General features: G+C 41.9%; 1 protein-coding gene across 1 annotated transcript in view; it reads left to right on the top strand.

Moving 5' to 3' along the window:
* LOC120850417 (endochitinase A-like) overlaps window positions 1–21,494 on the top strand; it is a 32,053-nt gene extending 10,559 nt beyond the window's left edge. The window contains exons 3-5 of the mRNA XM_040222891.2: window positions 2,180–2,467; window positions 10,601–10,930; window positions 21,054–21,494. Coding sequence (XP_040078825.2) covers window positions 2,180–2,467; window positions 10,601–10,930; window positions 21,054–21,494 — 1,059 coding nt within the window. The remainder of the gene's footprint in view (window positions 1–2,179; window positions 2,468–10,600; window positions 10,931–21,053) is intronic.
* The last annotated feature ends 245 nt before the right edge of the window (window positions 21,495–21,739 follow it).

Genomic DNA, 21,739 nt, shown 5'->3' with positions numbered 1-21,739 from the left:
TCTCCCTAGGACTTTGGTTAGTGTGCCGAGTTTGCCGGATCATACCATCGTTAGGGTCAGATTTATATTAAAACGGAGCATATAATTACTTGTACTTTAAGGGGTTCGCCAGGGATCGGTGTCCCGTTCTCCGCATTGTGTAATGTATCAATGACCCGCGGTAAACTTATGATTGATTGATTGATTAATTAATTTATTGATTCATAAACCAAACATACAGTTTCGCTTTTTGCTGTCCATAGGTGTTTGGTTTTGCAGTTAATGATGTTCCACTCATCAGAAAAAGTTAAGGCGACAGGCTTCATATGGTATTTCAATAGAATCGAGAGTGTAACATGAGATTGAATGTTAATAAATGTGTGCAAACGATAGTAACATTTAAAAGTCTCCACTTTTGCGTGTGCATTGCGATCAACTTACTACCTCTAGTTATTATCACTTGGTGCAAGTATTTATTAGTTGTAACTGCGTCTAATCTAAGATTGATTGTTCACTCCCAGAATATTATAGCGATTGCATCCAAACAAAGGTGGACTTTAGGAAGGACCATGCCTCCTTTTATACCAGAAACGTAGCTCGTCGAGAACACTTCTTTTAATATTCCTTTACTGAAATATACGCACGCGCTATGGGACCCGAATTCCCAGTCATTTAGTGAAAAATTCTAAGACGTTAATAAAGGCACTTGGAATTATTTGTAATGCATATACCGGAGGGGAACCTCTGTATTATACTTTGATGACTCAGTCAAATTACCTTAGTTCTATCATCGCAAAAAAATGAGGCGTTTTAATTTCGGTGTAATCCAATACACGATAATGCCGGCTCAAAGTTCGACGATTATCTGAAACGCAATGACAGCAGTGAAGCAATGTGGAAACATGAATAACATATTCGTGAGTTCCAATGTAGAAAACAAATTGTTAATATTACTTTCCTTCTTACGGTTGTCCCGGACTGGGATGTTTTGCTTTATAGCTTTACATGTACTGCTACAGAGGCCCTTTTGCTAGAACTTTTCAATAATGTTTCTATTCACAAGTAGCCGACCATAATGTCTGCTAATGCTAATTGGAAAATCAAATATGCATATCTTGTATTACATCTTTGTCGATAATCTCTGCCCTGATATTACATACTCTCAGTGCCCCGGCCAACAATTTCAGTCCGCAGAATAAATATACAGAGTTTTCCAATTACTTTGTAGATCAGGTATTGTCAATTTAAATTAAATAATATGGTAAAAAGGGCAGCTCATATCTTTCCTCACTTTTGGCACTATTTTGCTGCTCTTTCAACTCAGAACCTTTAAATTATTGGGTAATCACATACACATTCCCTTGCACTTTGTTGTAATTCACAATACCCTGACTACAAACAAAGGTGCGTCTGTACAGGCTCAGGGCAAACCCGTAACGTTACAATGAGTGGCAACAGGCTGGCGGTAATCCTCTCATGACGGCGCTCCTTTGGTTATTCAACTTGATTCAGGAAACGTCAAAATGAAAGCAGCAATGCCAACGTTAAAGCGATCTTTGTACGTGACTCAAAACCGTAGAATGTTTCCCTTCCACACGTCCGCTTGTTTGTGACTTGGGCGCGAAAGAGACTCCGCCCCTTCCGTCTCCCCTGTCCCACCCCTCATCGAGGTATAAAAAGAGTGGTAATTTGCTTCTGTTCACTGCCAGTTGCCCAGAACCTGCTCAACTACAAGCCATCATGATCGCAGTAAGTCCTCGCCTGTCGCTTTCTCGTCGTACATAAAGAAACTTCTTTTACTTGAGCTTAATTTTACCAAACTTCATTTTATCCATTTAACTAGCGGAAATCGCCACGTTTCTAAAATTAGCATTTTCTGCTTTATTACCTTAAAGCAACAATTTGAAACACATGAGCAGCTAGACATACACGATACGCAAATAAAACTAGTCCAAGCCTTCACCACAACACTTTAATGATAGTGCTGCTTTTATATACAAAACAATGATTTCACATAGTTTTTTCTACAACGTTTTCGCTACAAATTGATACACCGTCCGCTGCGTAAATAAAACACAGCTCTAACCATCATCAAAACGTCGTACTCTGAAAAATAAATCCTTTAAAGAGGGTCCTTCGATACCTTCCTTGTGCTTTTATTTAATAGGCCAACGTATAATACATATTACTCTTTTCGCAGTTCCGTGCCTCCCTCCTCCTGGCTCTGGCCAGCTGCGCCTTTGCCGGCTACGCCAGTCCGCTGTACGGCTACAGCGCCCCTGTGGCAGCTTACCACGCCGCCCCAGTGTACAGCAGAGTCGTGGCCCCAGCCGTGGCCGCCGTCCACCACGGAGCAGCCGTGTCCCACGTGTCGAGCGTGAGCAGCTACCGCAGCCAGCACCCCGTGGCCACCCCGGTCGCCCACTACGCCTCCGTCCACACGGCCCCGGCTGTGGCTACTGTCCACACCGTGCCGGCCGTCGCCAAGGTCGCCGCCTACGCGGCTCCGGCGCTCTCTGCTGTCCACGCGTTCCCAACCCACGGCTACGGGCTCGGATATGGCTACGGTCTGGGCACTTACAGACTTCGCTACGGTCACGGCCTGAGGAGCTACGGCTACGGACTTGGTTACCATCTGTAAACACGATGATTTATTTATAAACCAGCAATAAATAAAGTTCTAGATTTACAAAAATAGTGACTATGCAATAACACATTCCCAGACCAGCTTGTAAGAGTAAGTAGCAGTGATTTATGGGGATCACAATAAAACGTTTAATATTATGGCGAGTCACAATAAAACGTTTATTAACAAAACAAATTTTGCTAATAATGGATTTACGCAAAAATGTTCCAATTGCCGGGACTGGACATGATAAAACAAATAACACCGGCTTGACTTAACGAAATTAACAATTTAATCAGAAGTTTCCTTTGTCATCCGGGAAAGATCCTCAATGAGTCGTCTCCCATGCGGGAGACATCCTCACTAAGTACGCCTCCCCGTTTATTTCAGAACGGGATGGTGTACAAGTTGAGTTGTCGGGACTGTGATGCATCGTACATCGCGGAAACCAGCAGCAAGCGAAGCACCCACTTCAAAGAACATAAAAGAGACGCAGAAAGGGCGACGCATGTTACCAGGTCAAAAACCGAACTGGTCGACTATTGTTTGACCACCGGTCACAGCTTAGATTTTGACAACGCAGAGATCTTGGAACGGAAACAAAGGTGGGGTCCCCGGAAATTCTTGGAATCGTGGTGCATCCGAGGCGACCAATCGGCTTGCAACGTTAACCGCAGCCCACTTTCTGACGTGTACGCGGATTTACTGTAATAGGGTTTGCTCTCACTCGTGTCCCTCTTGGCACTCACTGATGATGTCTCTTGCATGAGAGATAAAACGTATGATTAAACTGCTCATTTTGTTAAGTCAGGTCGGTGATATTTGTTGTATCATAAGGAATTTACATTTCATCAATCGAAAAAATCTAAAATAATATTTAACGAACACATTTTTAGAAAGCCAGAGTTCGTTCTGAATTGGCATTCAGATTATATATATGTTAAAATGAAGTGGTTGATTGATTAATTGATTGATTTATTCATTGATTTATCTATAGTGTTCATTCCTTTTTTTTTAATTTACCCACGAGGCAAGGAGCCACTACAGAGGGGGTAGCAAATAAAACAACAAAAAGAGAGGTAAATCGGGAACAACATAACAACAACAAAGATCAGAAAGAATAGGGAACTACAATAGTTAGCTGTATTAGTACAAAGAAGACTGCAGTCAACAATTGATGTCAGTGACGCAGGTAAGCGATTCCAATCATCGGGAGTTCTAGGAATTAATGACGCAAAAATATGAATTAGAGTGAAAAAACGGAACACCGACATGGTGGAGATTATTGAAACGTGCGGAAACGAACGATGGTGAGATTATTAGCTCTGCACTGAGTTGAGGAATATCATAATATATCTTATTAAAAATACAAATACGATAACTTCTGCGACAATCTGCGAGACTTGAAACTAGTAAAGTATTTTATTGCTGAACGCTTGCAGAGCGATTATAATTGGCTGGGATTAAACGCGCGGACCTGTTCTAAACGGCTTCAAGTGAGTCAGTGAGATAGTTGGTAAAGAAATTCTAGATGGAGGCTCCAGGCTCGAGTTTAAGTCACACTAGCGTTTTAGAAGAAAATAGTTTTAATGACAAGGAAGAAGTTACGCTCGAGATAACAAAGCCTACGATTCGCCTTGTTAGGTAAGCATGCAGCTGCAAGGGTATATTGGCGATTATTGTCACACACAGATGTGAGTACGAATCTACGAGCTTTAAGGGTTTGTGATAAAGGCTAAAAGTAGCGGAAAGTGTAGTTTTACATGTTTTGCGCATTGTTTTCCACTTGGTAATATTAAGTTGCATTGACCAGAGTTCACACCACTGAAAATTTGAATATAAATCATGTTGCAGTTTTTGTTAGCCGGAGTCGCTGGATATAACAGGGTAAATAGCTGAGTAAACACAAAAGAGTTTCACTGAAGAAAAAAACATTGGTCTGCTAGTCGTTCATATAAATTAGAAAAAGTAAGGGACCTATAACGAACTCATGAGATACACCAAAAGAGACGAACGCGCCAGAGGAGTCAGTGCAATTACACGTTACAAATTCCGAGCAATTAGTTAGGAATGCAACAAGCCATTTAAACACGTCAAAATCAATGTTAAGTTTACCTAGCTTAAGCAATAAACGTTTATGTGACACCTTTATCGAAGCTTTTCAAAAATCGAGAAAGATGCAGTCCACCTAAGATCCCTGATCAAGAGCTGCATACCTGTGCAACCTTGAAGTTTTGCAGCTGTATGACCTTGAAGTTTTGAAGCAGCCATTGCAAAAAATCAGGCTGGTACAAAGCCCACGCAAATTAAATCAACATGTGTCAATATTGAAAATGAATGAAGAAATGACTCCTGCCGGGTAACTTCCAAAAGAGAGTTATACGACTTTATTTTTTTGGAGAAATTCTCCTCCAATGAGGGTTTTCTTGAAAACTATTTTGTATAAATGGCTAAGGCTCTAACTAGTTATAACGAACACTAAGCATCTGCTTGACAACAAGCCGGGTTTAGTTGAAACGATTTCTTAAAACTTTGATACCACACCAATGAAGATGGTTTCAAACTGAAACTGAGAAAAATATCAGAACGCCTAATAACAAATATGTATTAGGCTGCATTTCGTTTTTTGCGATATAGATGTGGGAGAGTGCGTAAATTCCGGTATTTTCCTTTCATATTAACCTATTAGGTGTGGTCATATACTTTCCTCAGCTATTTATATATATATATATATATATATATATATATATATATATATATATATATATATATATATATATATATATCTGTGTGTGTCTGTGTGTGTGTATTGCAATGTTATTTGTGACCTACGTGCTGTCAAATATTGCTCTTCCAATGTGTTATTTTTTTTTCCGCACTTCGCGCTTCTTTCTACTGTGTATATCCATCATTTATTTATCTGTATTCTGCTAAAACTCATCTACAATGCATTGTACTAACATCTCCTGTCACAACCTCCAAAAGAAGGTTAGCAGTATTAATAAAAATAACAATACTTGTTTTACGCGTCGCAGCTTCCCAATACCTTGATCAAAAGCTTGTACTGAACTCATTCATTTCAATACTCCCGATGGTTTTGTTATAACAGTCCGCTTCACCGCCATGCATTCGCACTTTGACTTGTTAGCGATGAACGTTAAAATATCATATCGGCAGTCGTACTTTCCTGAGCATGTCGATAATCCACAACGCAGACATAAGACTACTTTCCTAGAGAAATGGACTTCCAACTGTGTTTATGCATTTTTTACAAGCATGACCCATATACAAGAGCGGTTTTAAACGCATGCTTAAAACCAAACACCTCTCTCATTATTTGGTACGTCTAGCTAGGTTATCGGATATTCTTTTTCTTATATAGACATTGTAACTTTCTTGGTACCCCACGCATTTTGGTAAGACCGAAATGAGTTCCCATGCGGAGACTTAACCGTGATCCTATTTTGTCACACGAGTTACGAAATCGCTACAATATAGGGTAACGATGGCCAAGTAGATGCAAATGTTTTATATTTCGCGAATACTTTTGAGAAAGTCTTGTGCACTGCGCAATTTTTGCATTTTGCGGTGGACTGAGTTTTTACCTTCCGAATTGCAAAGAGGTTGTTACTGTTGTTAATGAAAAGTCCCTAGAACTACCAGTTTGTTGGGGGGGGGGGGGGGGGGGGGTACTCCAGGCGTCGCTGCTCGGGCCTCTGCTTCTTCATGCATTTGATAATTTTCTACGGGGAGCCTTTGATATAATGCAATTTCTTTACAGACAATTCTGTTTCGTGTTCCGCTTTATTATGCTTTACTTATCAGAAAAAATGTTGACAATAGCGCTCATATACTCTTTCCTTAGTTTCCAGAGTGTAAAAATAATTTGATTGTTAAGAGAGGTGTGCAAAAAAAAGTAAAACTTAAAAAGTCTTCATTATTTTTGTTTTGCTATGCTAACAATTCACTACATCTAGAAATAGTCACTTCGTATTAATATTCGTTTGTTATTACGTTTAATTTAAGTTGACCTGTTCCCTTCGAAAATGTTATGGCCATTCGCCCCCAATATGTATGGACTCTACCGAGGACTACGGTTCATTGCATACCAGAGACGAAGCTTTTTCTTTACTTGTTTAGTTACGGAAGCGAATAAATCGAATCCAGGTTGACGTTTCCATGTGTTGATATACGACGGGCGTTCATACAGTTCGTATTAACGGCACAAAGATTAAAAAAAAAAAAGAACAATTTAGGCATCAACATGAGCGTGCGTCCGTTTCCGCACAATATAGACGTCGCATGCTATAGTAGCTCAAAACGCCGCTAGGGAGTCGAAACAAAAATGACACCGCCCGTCGGTGCCAAGCACATTCAGTCATCCGTATTTTATTTTTTTACTTTTTTTTTTTAAGGGAGGCAATACAAAAAATATTCATTCCAATCTGGAAGCGTTGTTCGTAGACGACGCCCCAGTTTAGTACAATTGGGTTAAATGGCGCAGACGCTTCCAGTGTGGCCAAATAATACAAAAGCATTTCAAGGACGGCGACCAAGTTGGCTTGACGTTCCTCGATTGTATGAAGTTCAAAGGCTGCCGTAAAACGATGCCGAGACATCAAAAATCTATTCATAATTTCGATATCTATTTTTCTTTTCTGCGTCCGAAATTGAAATGGTTTGCCTCATAGTTTAAAAGGCATTGTACTTATGATTTTTTTTTTTGTTATAAGTTTACATTAGCATTCTTATTTCCGAGTTACTAACCCTAATTTCTACTAATATTCCTCACAAAAATATTTCGTACAACTTTATGGCGCATTTGTGTATAATGTCTGCCATCATGCCGTACACAACTTTATGCCTTGGCCGGCGAAGACCGATGGCAGTTTTATTTACATAAATAAAATATTAAAAAATCAAATTACTAGGCTTGACTCGTTGCTTCGTAGATTTACTACTATTTTGTTAGTTGAATGATAATGTAACTGTCTGGTTTCTTATGGTAACAAAGAGGAAACTGAGAGGTCCGTCTGATTTTTAATATCAAAAGAATGTATTCGCGACTAGTTGTTCTTCTTTCCGAATCCACATAACAAAAAAAAGGAAACTTATTAGCAAAGAAGTAAATAAAAAAAAATGGCGTACATCCAAAGTTCCACTTGCCGAGGTTGGCACTGGTATACGCTGGTTTAGGCGCCTCCCGGGTTGCAGAAGCCGGTCTCGTTTGGCTCCAGCTGCCAGCGTACCGGTGGTGACCAGTCAGCCAGTTGTTGTGATGGCTTTGCCGGTGCGTTCTTGAGACAGGCTTGCCGTTTAGTGTTGACGGTGAGGACAGGTCGGCAGACTTCTGTGGACGACAGCTTTGCCGGTGTATTCCGGAGCCAAGTTTTTCCGAATGCGTCCGCTCTCCGCCCTGAATCTCGTCGTACTCCTCCTCTTCTTTTTCTTATGTCTTTTTTTTTTTTTGTATTTAGTATCCTTCTATTTTCTTCCTCTTTTTGTCGCCGTATTCATCAGATCATTACAATACCACATCCTTTTTTTTTTTCTTTCTGCAACTTTGGCGTTGTTTTGCCAAGCAGTCATAGAGTGCAGGCGAGCTGGTAATGAATCGACAACTTGTACACCCTGAGATTGGCAACAATAAAAAAAAAACGGCCGAAGACAAGAAAATCTCAAACGCAGCTCAAATTTCTTGATTTGAGCACACCAATTAATAAACTATGTATTGTCTATTTATTGGTCTATTGATTACTTGGAAGTCTATCATTGATCCTGTTATTATTTGGTAGTATATTTATTTGAGTGCTCAATTCAATAAATTTCAGCTCCGTTTGAGATTTTGTTGTCTTTGTCCGTCTTTTATCGTTCCTCATTTCCGAGTCTGCAACATGTTATTTTTCTGTTCTTTCAGGTAAGAACGTGTAAATTTTCCGGGACTTATATTCCCTTATTTTTTCTTATGTTTGACTAAGCCCGCAGTTACCGTAACTTTTGAACGGACGGCGATGTCCGTCTGCAGGTTCAGGGTAACCGTCTACAACACAATGAGTTTCAACAAACTGGCAAAAATCATCTCTTAGCAACGTTCCCCAGGTCAGTATATTTGATTCAAGAAATAACAACATGGAAGCGGCAATGAAGACGTAAAAGCGATCTTAGTACGAGATCCAACAAGGTAAACGTTTCTCCTTCTACGTGTGCGCTTGTTTCTCACCTGAGCTTCAGAAGGCACTGAGCAAATATGGACTTTTAAGGTGAAGTCATTCTTACCTTAAAAGTCACAAATAGCATCTTAGTGTTGCTAAATGAAAGTCGCTTGAATTATCAATTCTGTCGGATGCACCACCCCTGCTTCTTTATTGATTTAATAATTTTCTACGAGTAGAAGAGACCACGATACAATGTAATTTCTTTGCTGACGATTGTGTTTTGTGTTCCAATTTATTTAATTTTACTAATCTAATCTCGAGATTGAAAAATGAATTCGAATGTTAAAAAATCTGTGCAAAGAAATTAACACTTAAAAAGTCCTTCGAGGTTTACTCCGAACTATAATAAAAGGTTCACTTCGATAATATAGCGATTGCGCCCCCGAAAAATGTGACCTCGGCGCAGGACTATCCGTCAATGTAGACCAGAGACGAAGCTTTTTTTCCTTTTTTTTTTAGACACAAATTTAGGCTTACCTCTTCGTGTGTTGATAACAATACACAATTTCTTTAACAGAAAAGAAAAGAGCCAAAGCTCGTGACGCACACTTTTTTTATTTGTCCTCTATTAGAATGTGTGGCTATAAATGTGACCCGCATTTCAAGTCGTTATCGACCAACCAGAAAAAGTTCAGAAAAATACACTTTGATTTATTTATAATGCAATAATAATATATACTTTTACTGCGCAAAATAAAATGTGTCCCACTTGTATTGCGTTTATGTGTATAATAACTGCCCTGATGGCGTATACTCATCCATGCCTTAGCCAACAAAGACGGATGGCAGTAATATTTACATAAATAAAAATAAAATTAAAATACTTTCCTGATTTCTTTGTAGATTTGACAATATGTTGTTAGTTGGATGATATGGTAACAAATGCTATTCTTTTTTCACTAATTTCGGCGTTGTTTTTCTGTTCTTTCAAATTAGGACGTGTAAATGTTCAGGCAGTTGTATACACTTGTACTTTCTTCTGGTTGACCACTCCCGCAGTTACAGCTCTTTTCAATCGGACGGCAGTGCCCGTCTGCAGGCTCCTGGTAAATCTCTACAGCCCAAGGAGTGGCAATAGACTAGCAAAAATCATCTCCGAGCGACATTCCTCAGGTTAGTGTACTTGACTAAGGAAATAACAACATGGAAGCGGCAATGCCGACGTTAAAGCGAGCTTACTACGTGACTCACCAACGTAAAATTTTCCCCTTTTGCGTTTATTCTTGTTTGTCACCTAAGCGCGAAAGAGACCCCGCCTAGTGCGCCTCCCTTATTCCACCTAGATTACAGGTATAAAAAGAACCGAAATTTGCTGCTGTTCAGTGCCAGTTGCCCAGACGCATCTCAACTACACGCCAACATGATCGCCGTAAGTCCTCGTTTGTTGCTTAAAAGCATTTAAACTCAAAGTTTACCGCTAAGTGTTAACTTCACTTGATTTTTTTAATTGACAAAGTGAACAGATTATTCTTTAAAATATATATGCTATTGATATCACTCGTACCTATAACGATTGCCCAGCTAAGAAGGATGCGCTCCACAACTAATTCAATACACAATAACAAATTTATTTTCATGCGAAAAGATCTCTTTATATTCAGTATTTAAAATGTGTTAACTGAAAACTGATATATATAACAAACATCAAATGTTGAAGAATACTTCTCAAATATTATCTTTCAAAAAACAAAGTATTAAGAATAGATGCTTGGTCGTCGTTGGGGTTCGCCTGAATTCACTTGATTTAGACATAAAACAAACTAAACTACTTCTCTTCCAGTTCCGTGCCTGCCTTCTCGTGGCTCTGGTCAGCTGCGCCTTTGCCGGCTACGCCAGTCCGCTGTACGGCTACAGCGCCCCAGTGGCAGCCTACCACGCCGCCCCCGTGTACAACAGAGTCGTGGCCCCAGCCGTCACCGCCGTCCACCACGGAGCAGCCGTGTCCCACGTGTCGAGCGTGAGCAGCTACCGCAGCCAGCACCCCGTGGCCACCCCGGTCGCCCGCTACGCCTCCGTCCACACGGCCCCGGCTGTGGCCACTGTCCACACCGTCCCGGCGGTTGCCAAGGTCGCCGCCTACGCCGGTCCCGCGTTCTCCGCTGTCCACGCGGTCCCGGCTCACGGATACGGCCTCGGATACGGCTACGGTCTGGACACTTATGGACTTCGCTACGGCCATGGCCTGAGCACCTACGGCTACGGACTCGGCAACCATCTGTAAAGACTATGTTTGATTTAAAAAAAAGAACGACTAATAAAGTTATCTATTTACTCAAAAAAACGGCTTTCTTTTTAATTGACACCTGCGAAACCAGGTCTTATATTTAAACATATGATTCACACTAAGGATAAGTAGCCATGACTATGCCCGTCGCTGAAAGTTTAATACATTAACCTACTCTTTTCAGTTCAACCGTTTTTTTTTTTTGGTTTCTAAATATGTTTTTAAAAATATACTGACTACTATTTTATAAATGAAAAAAGTTAAGTATAACGGACCATTATTAGGACGCTCAATGCCGGTGATATGAATGAAAAGTCATGGACCGATAACATCCTAAATCAGCAAGCCTGGCATTTATGTCAGGCTGAGTTCTGTGATTGGGTTCAAGACCCCTGAGAGAAAAGATGCAAGGGTGATTGTCCCTCATGCAGTGAGTGAGTCCGGCATTTTGGCCGACTGCCTGAACGTCTTTTGTGAACCCAAATAGGTCCAGCGACGTCGAGTGCGTCTTCATGAAATTGATCGAAAATCTGACAGCTGTCCATTCGAGTTCGTGTGTGTAGAGCGTGTAAAACAGCTCGAAGCGAAGCTTGGTCAAGATAAGGTTTCGATGTCTAACATCGACCGGTTGTCGACACCCGCTCATGTCAATAACATAAACAACAAAGAAAAGGGGATGATAATGCCACTGGAAACGAGAATGAGAACGGAACCAACTTTGGTGCACTGCCTTTAGAGTGAGCTTCACGGACTTCAATGAACGAATGAACGAGGGATGCGAGCATGTTTTTTCTGCAGGCTGGTACTATAGCCACACGCGCCTACGATGGCCGGCTGCCATACATCCGGCTAACATTACGAAACATTTAAACAAATCTAATAGAATATTGACGAATGCAGTTAACTGCTCTTTGCAACATCTTGTCTGCGTGCAAGCAACTTCAAATGAAATTAAATTATCTTACAATTTAGACCTAACGCGGGCAATGGTTGCTAATAAGAATTCTCTCTGTCTGCAGTGCCGAAAATGACAACGAACGCCATTCAGGAAGGCAGTGTGAGAAGGCTCAATACGTCCCTTAGGCAGAAAACAAGACACTTTTTTATCCATTTGTGTGGATTAAAAAAATAACCACAATAACCAACAAAATTCTGAGTCGATTTTTTTTTCTCACCGCGGCTTTACATTCCTGGTTCTAGTGTTCCCCAATAGATTTCGATTACAATGTTCCACCTGCAATCATATTGATTTTTTTTGTTGGTTTTTTATTGAACTACGGATACACGTGCTCAAGCGAAATCACATTGGAAAAATATCAGTGGATTAAACAGCAACGGCAATAACTGGTCTTGCTGCCACTTATAGCTGCCAGTTATTCTTATGTTGTACCCACCTTCTGCTTCATGGCCTGTAGTATTCTAAAAAAAAAAAATAGAAAAATTAGAAAAAAAATTATGACTACGCGTATTGAGATGGTAGAAAACAGTCATGCCCTTAGTTTTTAAGTGTTCGTTGACCATACGTTGAAACAAAACAAACATGGCTTAAAACCGAAGGGACAGACAGCTTCAATACTGCATTTATTCTTTAGCTGTTCACCCAAAAATGGTATGTTCATTAAATAAAGCGAAAAAAATGTGAGAATAATATTTACGGCACAAATATTTAGACGGCCTAATTCCGGTCTGAAGCGTTATTTCGTTTCTAAGTTTTGAATGTAGGATAATTGCAGCAGAAACTACATAAGAGCAGGCCATTACAGTGGCCGCGTGATTGAAATCAGGTTTGAATATTGCAAATTTAAATATCGTTTTATGCCGGCAAACTTTTCAAGACTAAAGTTATATATGGCTTTAATTTCTGGGAGGAAAGTCACTAATGAGTGTCCTCTTCAAAAATACTGCAACTTCTTTCGCTTACATGCCCTTTATTTACATTACTGGACGTTCTCTTTCTTTGCTCCTTGGCTTCAAACTCTGCACTCCAATGTCGTGGTGTCCTCCTCTTCTTTCTCGCAAATCGTGAAATTACTCTCGCAGCAATTCGCTCTTTAAATGGCTAAGCCTGTAGTTAGTTTCAGCGACAATTGAATGTTTGCTGAACAACATGGGATGTCTGACTGAAAATACGTAACAAAATTCAAAAATACCACTCTCGCAAACTGTTTAATATTGAGGAAGCTTAGGAATATGAAAGTTGTCTTATACCATATATAAAGGCTAGTTCTAATTTTTTTATATCAAAATGGGTCAGTGAATGAGGCACGTGACTAAATACTTAAGACTATCGGGCGCTGTCAATTTATGTCCTTAGCTCACGGGTTTTTTTTAATACTGAAAAATTGTTAGTGACCTTGGTTTTTTCTGCATGTGTTGCATCTACAATGTAAAGTTCCCTTCCTGATATTTGCCTATCTCCAAATGTATCACCAAATTTTAGTTTTATTTATTCTGGTATAAACTTATGTGCACTACATCGCCGTAACCTCTTTTGGCACACCAAATTAGGTAACCAAAATTTATAGAAACGATAAACATCCTTAAAACGTCGTAGGTTCTCAGTGCGTGGAGCAAAAGCTCGTGCTGGGCTCATTCATTTCAATATCTATCCCTCGTGGTTTTATTAGAGGGGGAAGCTTTGGCGATGTGAATCTGCTTTCTGACTACTTGACGATGAAGCTTAAAGTATCAGATTACCAGTCGTACATGACTCGGAAGGTCGATCATCCACATTGCAGATAATAAGACGCCATTTCTAGGCGAACTGACTTTCCCAGTCTATGTTTTTGTTACAGGCAGGGCCTATATACAAGATCACTTTTAAAAGGGTGTTTCTAACTACAAACACGTCTCACTGTTGAGTGCATGTAGTAAAGCTCTCGAATATTTCTCAACATTTCGTAACCTTCTTTGTATCTCAAGGAGTTTTGGAAAAAGGTCAGAACGGCTTCCACGCAGATACTTCACATTAATGTAACCTCTTCACACGTTTCATGAATTCGCTACTATGGTAGATAACGAGGGCCAGGTGAATTTTCTTGTTTAAGATTTTTTGAGGGCTTTAAGCAAAGTGTAGTATCGGAAATTCAGATATAAATTTATGCAAGCAGGAGAACGTAACGCCTATTTTGGTAGACTAATTCTTACCATACAATTCGTAAGCAGGTTGTGTGCTTTTGCGAAAGCGATATTTCTATACCCTGTCTCACATTAAAGGGGCAGTGCAACAATATTCTGCTAGTATGTGTTTCTCTTTACACGAGCTTACGGGCACTTTAGTGAAACCCAAGTATACTCGCTCGCAACGTCATTCATCAAGAAACCTTCTTATTATTGTGTGATATCACGAATAAAAGCGAGCGATTTCTTTTAGTCTATTCTTCGCAGAACTTGATGACGTAGTTTGGAGGTCGCGATGCACTCGACGTGGGCTCGCGATAATCGACAGTTTGACAAGCGTCCGGGTAGTGGCTCCTGTTCAATCGCTCCAAGGACGCTGATCGCCAAACCCTAACAATGTCTGAAACTGAGCGCGTGTCCCATGCTTAACCAAACCCAGCGCGTAGCTATAATAAATATTGGAGGTATGTAATAGGCTCCAGATCACGTAACTGCTTGTTCTGTCTCCGACTTTTAAGGAATAACGCTGTTCGTGTATGTTTCTTTTTTGTTTTGTTTTCTTATTTATGAGAAAGAAACCTCAGGCTTGTATTTTTAATATTTTATAAGGAGAAAACCTAACGCGCGTATCATAGGTTGTAAACGTCAGGGATTAATTATAAGTGGTATTTATTAAAAAAAAGTACTAAAATAGTTGCACCGCCCCTTTAAGTGTTGCCATAGTCGACACTGCTATCCGAAAAAGCCGGTCAGTGTTACAGAATAGGCAACCCCATTCCATTCCAATTCCAATTCCAGGAATTAGAGCTTCCCAAAAATCCATTCCTTTCAACTCGGAATGAAAACATTCAGGCCGTTCCCACTCCAGGATTGGATGAACTCAACCATTCCATTTATTTAATTCATAAACGGGAAAATATGGCAACTGACAGCCACACTATGTTGCTGGGGAAAAAAAGCAGCATAATGCTACTGACGTTATAAAACGCGGAGACAACTGCAAAATTATGCATAAGCTTCCCTAAATCATTAATTTTACTAAGCCTAAAGGTGATCGCACAAAGCGCATCGTGGCACTTCGTGGCACTTCAGACATGGATCGCGCTATCAAGCGTAAAAGGCTTGTGAGTCGCAACATTCGCGCCACCTATTTTCTTCGTAATCCGGCAGTAAACCCACAACAGATGCATGATTAGCGTGTTGTTTGTTTGATAAGAACTTACAAATGTCTAGTTCGTGCGTGGCGCAAGAAGAAGCTACTTTGGTTTCTGCTTCGAACACTTGCACAACAGCACCACTAGAGCGCTGTTAGAACTTAGAAGCCACGCCGCGTATGCCTGCCCCAAATCTCCACACACTGCGTCAAGAACAGAAAACCGCTGACAAAGTGCCAATGGTATATGAGGCCAGCACAAGGTAGTGCAGCAGCATATTATGGAAACCTGCCTTAAATCGTAAACGTAGGTTGGAAGCAAGGAGACGAACTGGTCATTATTCCGGTTTGGTTCGGGTTCAGTAACGTTGAGTTTTGTTCCGGTTGGGTTCTAGTTCAGTGATGTGTTTGCAATAACGGTTCGCCGACCGGTTTCATCAAGCACAAACCAGTTTAAACCGGTTTAAAAAAGTCAAAAACTCCATTCATTAAAAACAATAAAAGATTACTTAGTCTAATCTACATTTTAAAAAAGTAGGTCATCCAGAGCCGTGCCGCGGGAATGAGGACAGCAAACAAACATGCTTAATTTCGTTTTGTGATCTTGATGTTTTAACGTGAACAAAATGAAAATTACTTTGTTATACAGGCGCTTGGAAAGAGTAACAAAGCACAGTACTCATGAAATTGATCAGTCAGCACGCATGGAGAGACGTTGACGGTATAGCATGCACCGTACTTACAAATTAACCACAAAAAGAAAACGAATTAGTTCTTAGTTGTTAAGGAGGAGTTTAGTTTGCAAGAGTATATGGTGCCATTGTTACCCACTGCAGATGAAACATTTGTCCAGTGAAGTACGACTACTAGCATGGAGTTTTTAACTCTTATCACGCAGTACTGATGCACGACCTCACGCCGCTACGATGCTCATCCAGCTCGAAACGGCAAACTACCCACACCGCGCGTCCGGATGACTTTTTCGAACAACTGAGTTGAAGAGGAGAAAAACAGCGAAGGCCCATCGAAAGGCTACTAAAACAGATAACGTGTAGGAATACGAAAGCATTCGTATACGCATCGTATTCCTATAAACTGTGTGCCGCGCTGAGCCCTGTCGAGCGACCTCTGCGTAAGCTGCCCGGGCGAGCTCTGCGGCCGGCCACCACGGCCCCTCTGCAGAACCCGGCCACCCACTCCCTCTTACCGGCGGCCGGGCCGCTGCGTCATGAAGAGGGCTTCTCTGTGGGGTGGCGTTCCATGGAACTATGCCGCGCGCCAGCCAATGGGAGTTTTCCATCAATTCCCTGACAGACTACAGACTTCGCTCAATGGGACTGGGAAATTTAGGTGCCGTTTGGACCGGCTTCAAAAGCTAATAACGCCGGTTCGCTCCATGGGACACTTAATGTTCCCGCATTAAAAATGACAAAAAATACAACGGGAGACTTGCTGTTTCGAGGAAGCACGCACACACAGACACAAAATTACTTCACACAGCGTCCAGGCCTCTGGGCTACTGGCGTCCCGGCCACCGGCACCGCAGTCTCTCGCTCGTCGCGGCTTCGCATCTTCGCGCCTACAGATTTTGCCACCGCGGAACAAACGCACCGACAGCCGTCAACTTTTTGTTTTGATTTTCACGTTTATGTTTGCTTTTTGCTTCCTTCGGGAATATCGCTTGGCAGCAAGAAAAGAACACACACACACACCCGCGCGCGAACACATACACAAAGAATTTGTATTTAGCCTCAATGCCACCGGATATACTCGGTTTCTCACCTTATGATGTACCGCGATGGACGCTACGAGCTGCGCAAGCCAATCTGTAGTTCGCAGCTTGTCTCGTGACTTGGTGCTCACCGCGTCTCTCCGCCCAACTGGGGGGACACGTGGCGCCCTCCGAGTTTTGAATTGGCTCCGGTGGCTCGTGGCGTCCTTTGTGGTTCATCGTAAGGTGAAACCAGGCATACAGGTGTACGTCCTCCCACCGACTTGCCGACGCCAATTCGTGCTGCACATACGTGAAATATACTTGTGTATCATTATTATTGACCTGTTTCCATGCCGACGCTGACGTTTGTTTAATCAAAACTGAGCCACTCACGCAACCGTCGTGATTGTTTAATTGAATTCGCTCCGCCACCCGCAATAAGCCGCGGAACCATTTCATTACGCCGAGCCATTTTCAGTGATTCGGTAACCGCCACATAAGATTACGGTTTCGTTCCTGTTTGGGTTCAATATCAAATGTTTCATTTGATTTACAGTCTGGTTTCGGTTGATATAGAAATAACGGCTTTGCTCCGGTTTTCGGTTCCGTTCGACACCCTGGGTAGCGGCTACATGCTAATCGCGCAAGATTACAACAGTCGCTTTGTCGCGTCTCGCGGCGCCAGAAAGGACACCTTGCTCCTCTACAGCTATTCAGTTTTGGATGCTTCACTGAAGGCGCGCCATCTTCATCCTCTACGGAGCATGGGCCAGTGAGACAATCAAGCCGTCATACACCTCCAGTGCAATGATACTGTTTCAAGAGCCACCTACCACGCCTTAACGAATTGTGCCATTAGCCCGTAGGCCTTAAATAAAAATCAACACACCTTGCACAAGAATACAGCCCCATATCATACCCACTTCATTCCGAGCAAAAGGCATCTAATGCCATTCCCATTCCATTCCGGGGTCGCATAAGTGCGGAATGATTCCAAAGTCATATCAATTCCAGAGTGGCAACTCCACAACACTCTAGCCAGTCAAGCACCGCCAAGAGTGCCTCGTCACGGTGCTCGTCCTCTATGTGCGTTTTGCATCATCGCCTAAACCATTCAGGCACAGGAAAAAGAGAAGGGTCCCGGTGGCAATTGCTCTGCGGGATAGGCTGAGACGGTCATAGCGAACGCGCAAAGACGACGAGTACCATGACATCACATATCTTGCGCTGTCTGATTGGCTCTACAACCAAACGAAGTGCAAAAATTAGAAAAAGGACGAGTGAAAGGAATGTACACGACAAGCGGCTGACTTACGTTCTATTTAAATTTTTCGCAGTTTCTATATGTACTACCTAGATGGCGCCCATGTCCACCATTGCGCCCGTGTTGTCAAAGTTGCGTCCCCGTAGCGCTTGACCCCTATGTTGTTTACCGTTGAATGAACGGGATACACTACAGCCACCCTCCGTGTCGGACGCCTCTTTCCTTCCGGGGATCCCGCGCCCCCGGCCCTGCCGGTCACCACCTCGTCATGTGAGACCCCTCGTCTCTTCTGGAGGCCCGCGTGGGCTCTGCTCTTTTATTTTCTCGGGTGGCCGGCTTTCCTTTTATTTGCTACAACTTAGCACTAAATTTTTATTAAGAAGAAACATGAAACCCTCGAACCACCAAAACACAAAATCCGCCAATCTTATCATTGTGATTACACTCTTCCTTCGTAAAAACACATGTAAGCAATCTCGCTGCCGAACAAGGCAACGGACGGCGAACTGACATACACCCTTTTCCCACCGTGACATGCCGAAAGCTTTCGTGATTTCCCTCGTTCTTTGGTTGGTGTGCCGCGTTTGCCGGACCATAGCATCGTTGGGATCAGATTTAGATTAAAACGGAGCATAATTACTTGTACTTTAAGGGGTCCCCCAGGGATCGGTATTCCGTTCTCTGCATTGTGTAATGTACTATGACCTTCGGTAAATTTATGATTGATTGATTGATTCATTCATTCATTCATTCATTCATTCATTAACCATAAGATACAGTTTCGCTTTTATGCTGTTCATTGGTGTTTGGTTTTGCAGTCAATGATTTTCCACTCATCAGAAAAAGTTAAGGCGACAGGCTTCATATGGCATTTCAATAAAATCGAAAGTGTAACATGAAATTGAATGTTAAGAAATGTGTGCAAACGATAGTAACATTTAAAAAGTCTCCACTTTTGCGTGTGCATTGCGATCAACTTACTACCTCCATTTATTATCACTTAGTGCAAGTATTTATTAGTTGTAACTGCGTGTAATCTAAGATTGATTGTTCACTCCCAGAATACTATAGCGATTGCATCCAAACAAAGGTGGACTTTACGAAGGACCATGCCTCCTTTTAGACCAGAAACGTAGCTCGTGGAGAACACTTCTTTTAATATTCCTTTACTGAAATATACGCACGCGCTATGGGACCCGCATTCCCAGTCATTTACTGAAAAATTCTAAGGCGTTAATAAAGGCACTTGGAATTATTTGTAATGCATATACCGGAGGGGAACCTCTGTACTATACTTTGATGACTCAGTCAAATTACCCCAGTTTTATCATCGCAAAAAAATGAGGCGTTTTAGTTTCAGTGTAATCCAATACACGATAATGCCGGCTCAAAGTTCGACGATTACCTGAAACGCAATGACAGCAGTGAAGCAATGCGGAAACATGAATAACATGTTTGTAAGTTCCAATGTAGAAAAAAAAATTTTAATATTACTTTCCTTTTTACGATTGTCCCGGACTGGAATGTTTTGCTTTATAGCTTTACATGCACTGCTACAGAGGCCCTTTTGCTAGAACTTTTCATTAATGTTTCTGTTCGCAAGTAACCGACCATAATGTCTGCTAATGCTACTTGGAAAATAAAATATATTTAATTTGTATTGCTTCTTTGTCGATAAAATCTGCCCTGATATTAAATACTTTCAGTGCCCTGGCCAGCAATTTTAGTCGGCCAGTATTATTTATATAATTAAAAACAAAAATACAGACTTTTTCAAATATTTGTAGATCGGATATTGTCAATTTAAATTAATGATATGGTAAAAGGTGTAGTTCATATCTTTCCTCACTTTTGGCACTATTTTGCTGCTCTTTCAACTCAGAACCTTTAAATTATTGGGTAATCACATACACATTCCCTTGCACTTTGTCGTAATTCTCAATACCCTGACTACAAAGAGAAGTGCGTCTGTACAAGCTCAGGGCAAACCCGTAACGTCACAATGAATGGCAACAGGCTGGCGGTAATCCTCTCATAACGGCGCTGCTCGGGTTAATCAACTTGATTCAGGAAATATCAACATGAAAGCAGAAATCCCAACGTTAAAGCGATCTTTGTACGTGACTCAAAACCTTAGAATTTTTCCCTTCCACACGCCCGCTTGTTTGTGACTTAGGTGCGAAAGAGACTCCGCCTTGTCCGTCTCACCTGTCCGACCCTTCATCGAGGTAGAAAAAGAGCGGTAATTTGCTGCTGTTCAGTGCCAGTTGCCCAGAACCTGCTCAACTACAAGCCATCATGATTGCAGTAAGTCCTCGCTTGTCGCTTTTTCGTCGTACAGAAAGAAACTTTTTTTTACTTGAGCTTAATTTCACCAAAGTTTATTTTATTACATTTAACTAGGGGAAATCGTCACGTTTTTAGGAATTAGAATTTTCTGCTATATTTTCTTAAAACAATTTGAAACACATGGGCAGCTAGACGTAAACGATACGCCTATAAAACTACTCGAAGCCTTCACCACAACACTTTAATGATAGTGCTGCAGTTATATACAAAACAATGATTTCACATAGTATTTTCTCCAACGTTTTTACTACAAATTGATACACCGTCCGCTGCGTAAATAAAACGCAGCTCTAACCATCATCAAAACGTCGCATTCTGAAAAACAAATATTTTAAAGAGGTTCTTTCAATACCTTCCTCGTGGTCTTATTTAATAGGCCCGCGTATAATACATATTTCTCTTTTTGCAGTTCCGTGCCTCCCTCCTCCTGGCTCTGGCCAGCTGCGCCTTTGCCGGCTACGCCAGTCCGCTGTACGGCTACAGCGCCCCTGTGGCAGCCTACCACGCCGCCCCCGTGTACAGCAGAGTCGTGGCCCCAGCCGTCACCGCCGTCCACCACGGAGCAGCCGTGTCCCACGTGTCGAGCGTGAGCAGCTACCGCAGCCAGCACCCCGTGGCCACCCCGGTCGCCCGCTACGCCTCCGTCCACACGGCCCCAGCAGTGGCCACTGTCCACACCGTGCCGGCCGTCGCCAAGGTCGCCGCCTACGCGGCTCCGGCGCTCTCTGCTGTCCACGCGTTCCCGACCCACGGCTACAACCTCGGATACGGCTACGGTCTGGGCACTTACGGACTTCGCTACGGCCACGGCCTTAACACCTACGGCTACGGACTTGGTTACCATCTGTAAACACGATGATTTATTTATAAACCAGCTATGAATAAAGTTCTTCATTCACAAAAATAGTGACTATGCATTAACACCTTCCCAGACCAGCTTCTAAATTCCAACATGTGCTTCGGTGATGAGAGTAAGTAGCAGTGATTTATGGGGGTCACAATAAAACGTTTATTAACAAATCAAATTGTGCTAATAATGGATTAACGCAAAAATGTTCAGTTTGCCGGGACTGGACATGATAAAACAAATAACAC

Source organism: Ixodes scapularis, unplaced genomic scaffold (assembly GCF_016920785.2).
Source record: "Ixodes scapularis isolate PalLabHiFi unplaced genomic scaffold, ASM1692078v2 PGA_scaffold1__304_contigs__length_218370807, whole genome shotgun sequence".
In the NCBI taxonomy this organism is placed as follows: domain Eukaryota; kingdom Metazoa; phylum Arthropoda; class Arachnida; order Ixodida; family Ixodidae; genus Ixodes; species Ixodes scapularis.
This window is presented reverse-complemented; position numbering and strand designations above follow the sequence as displayed.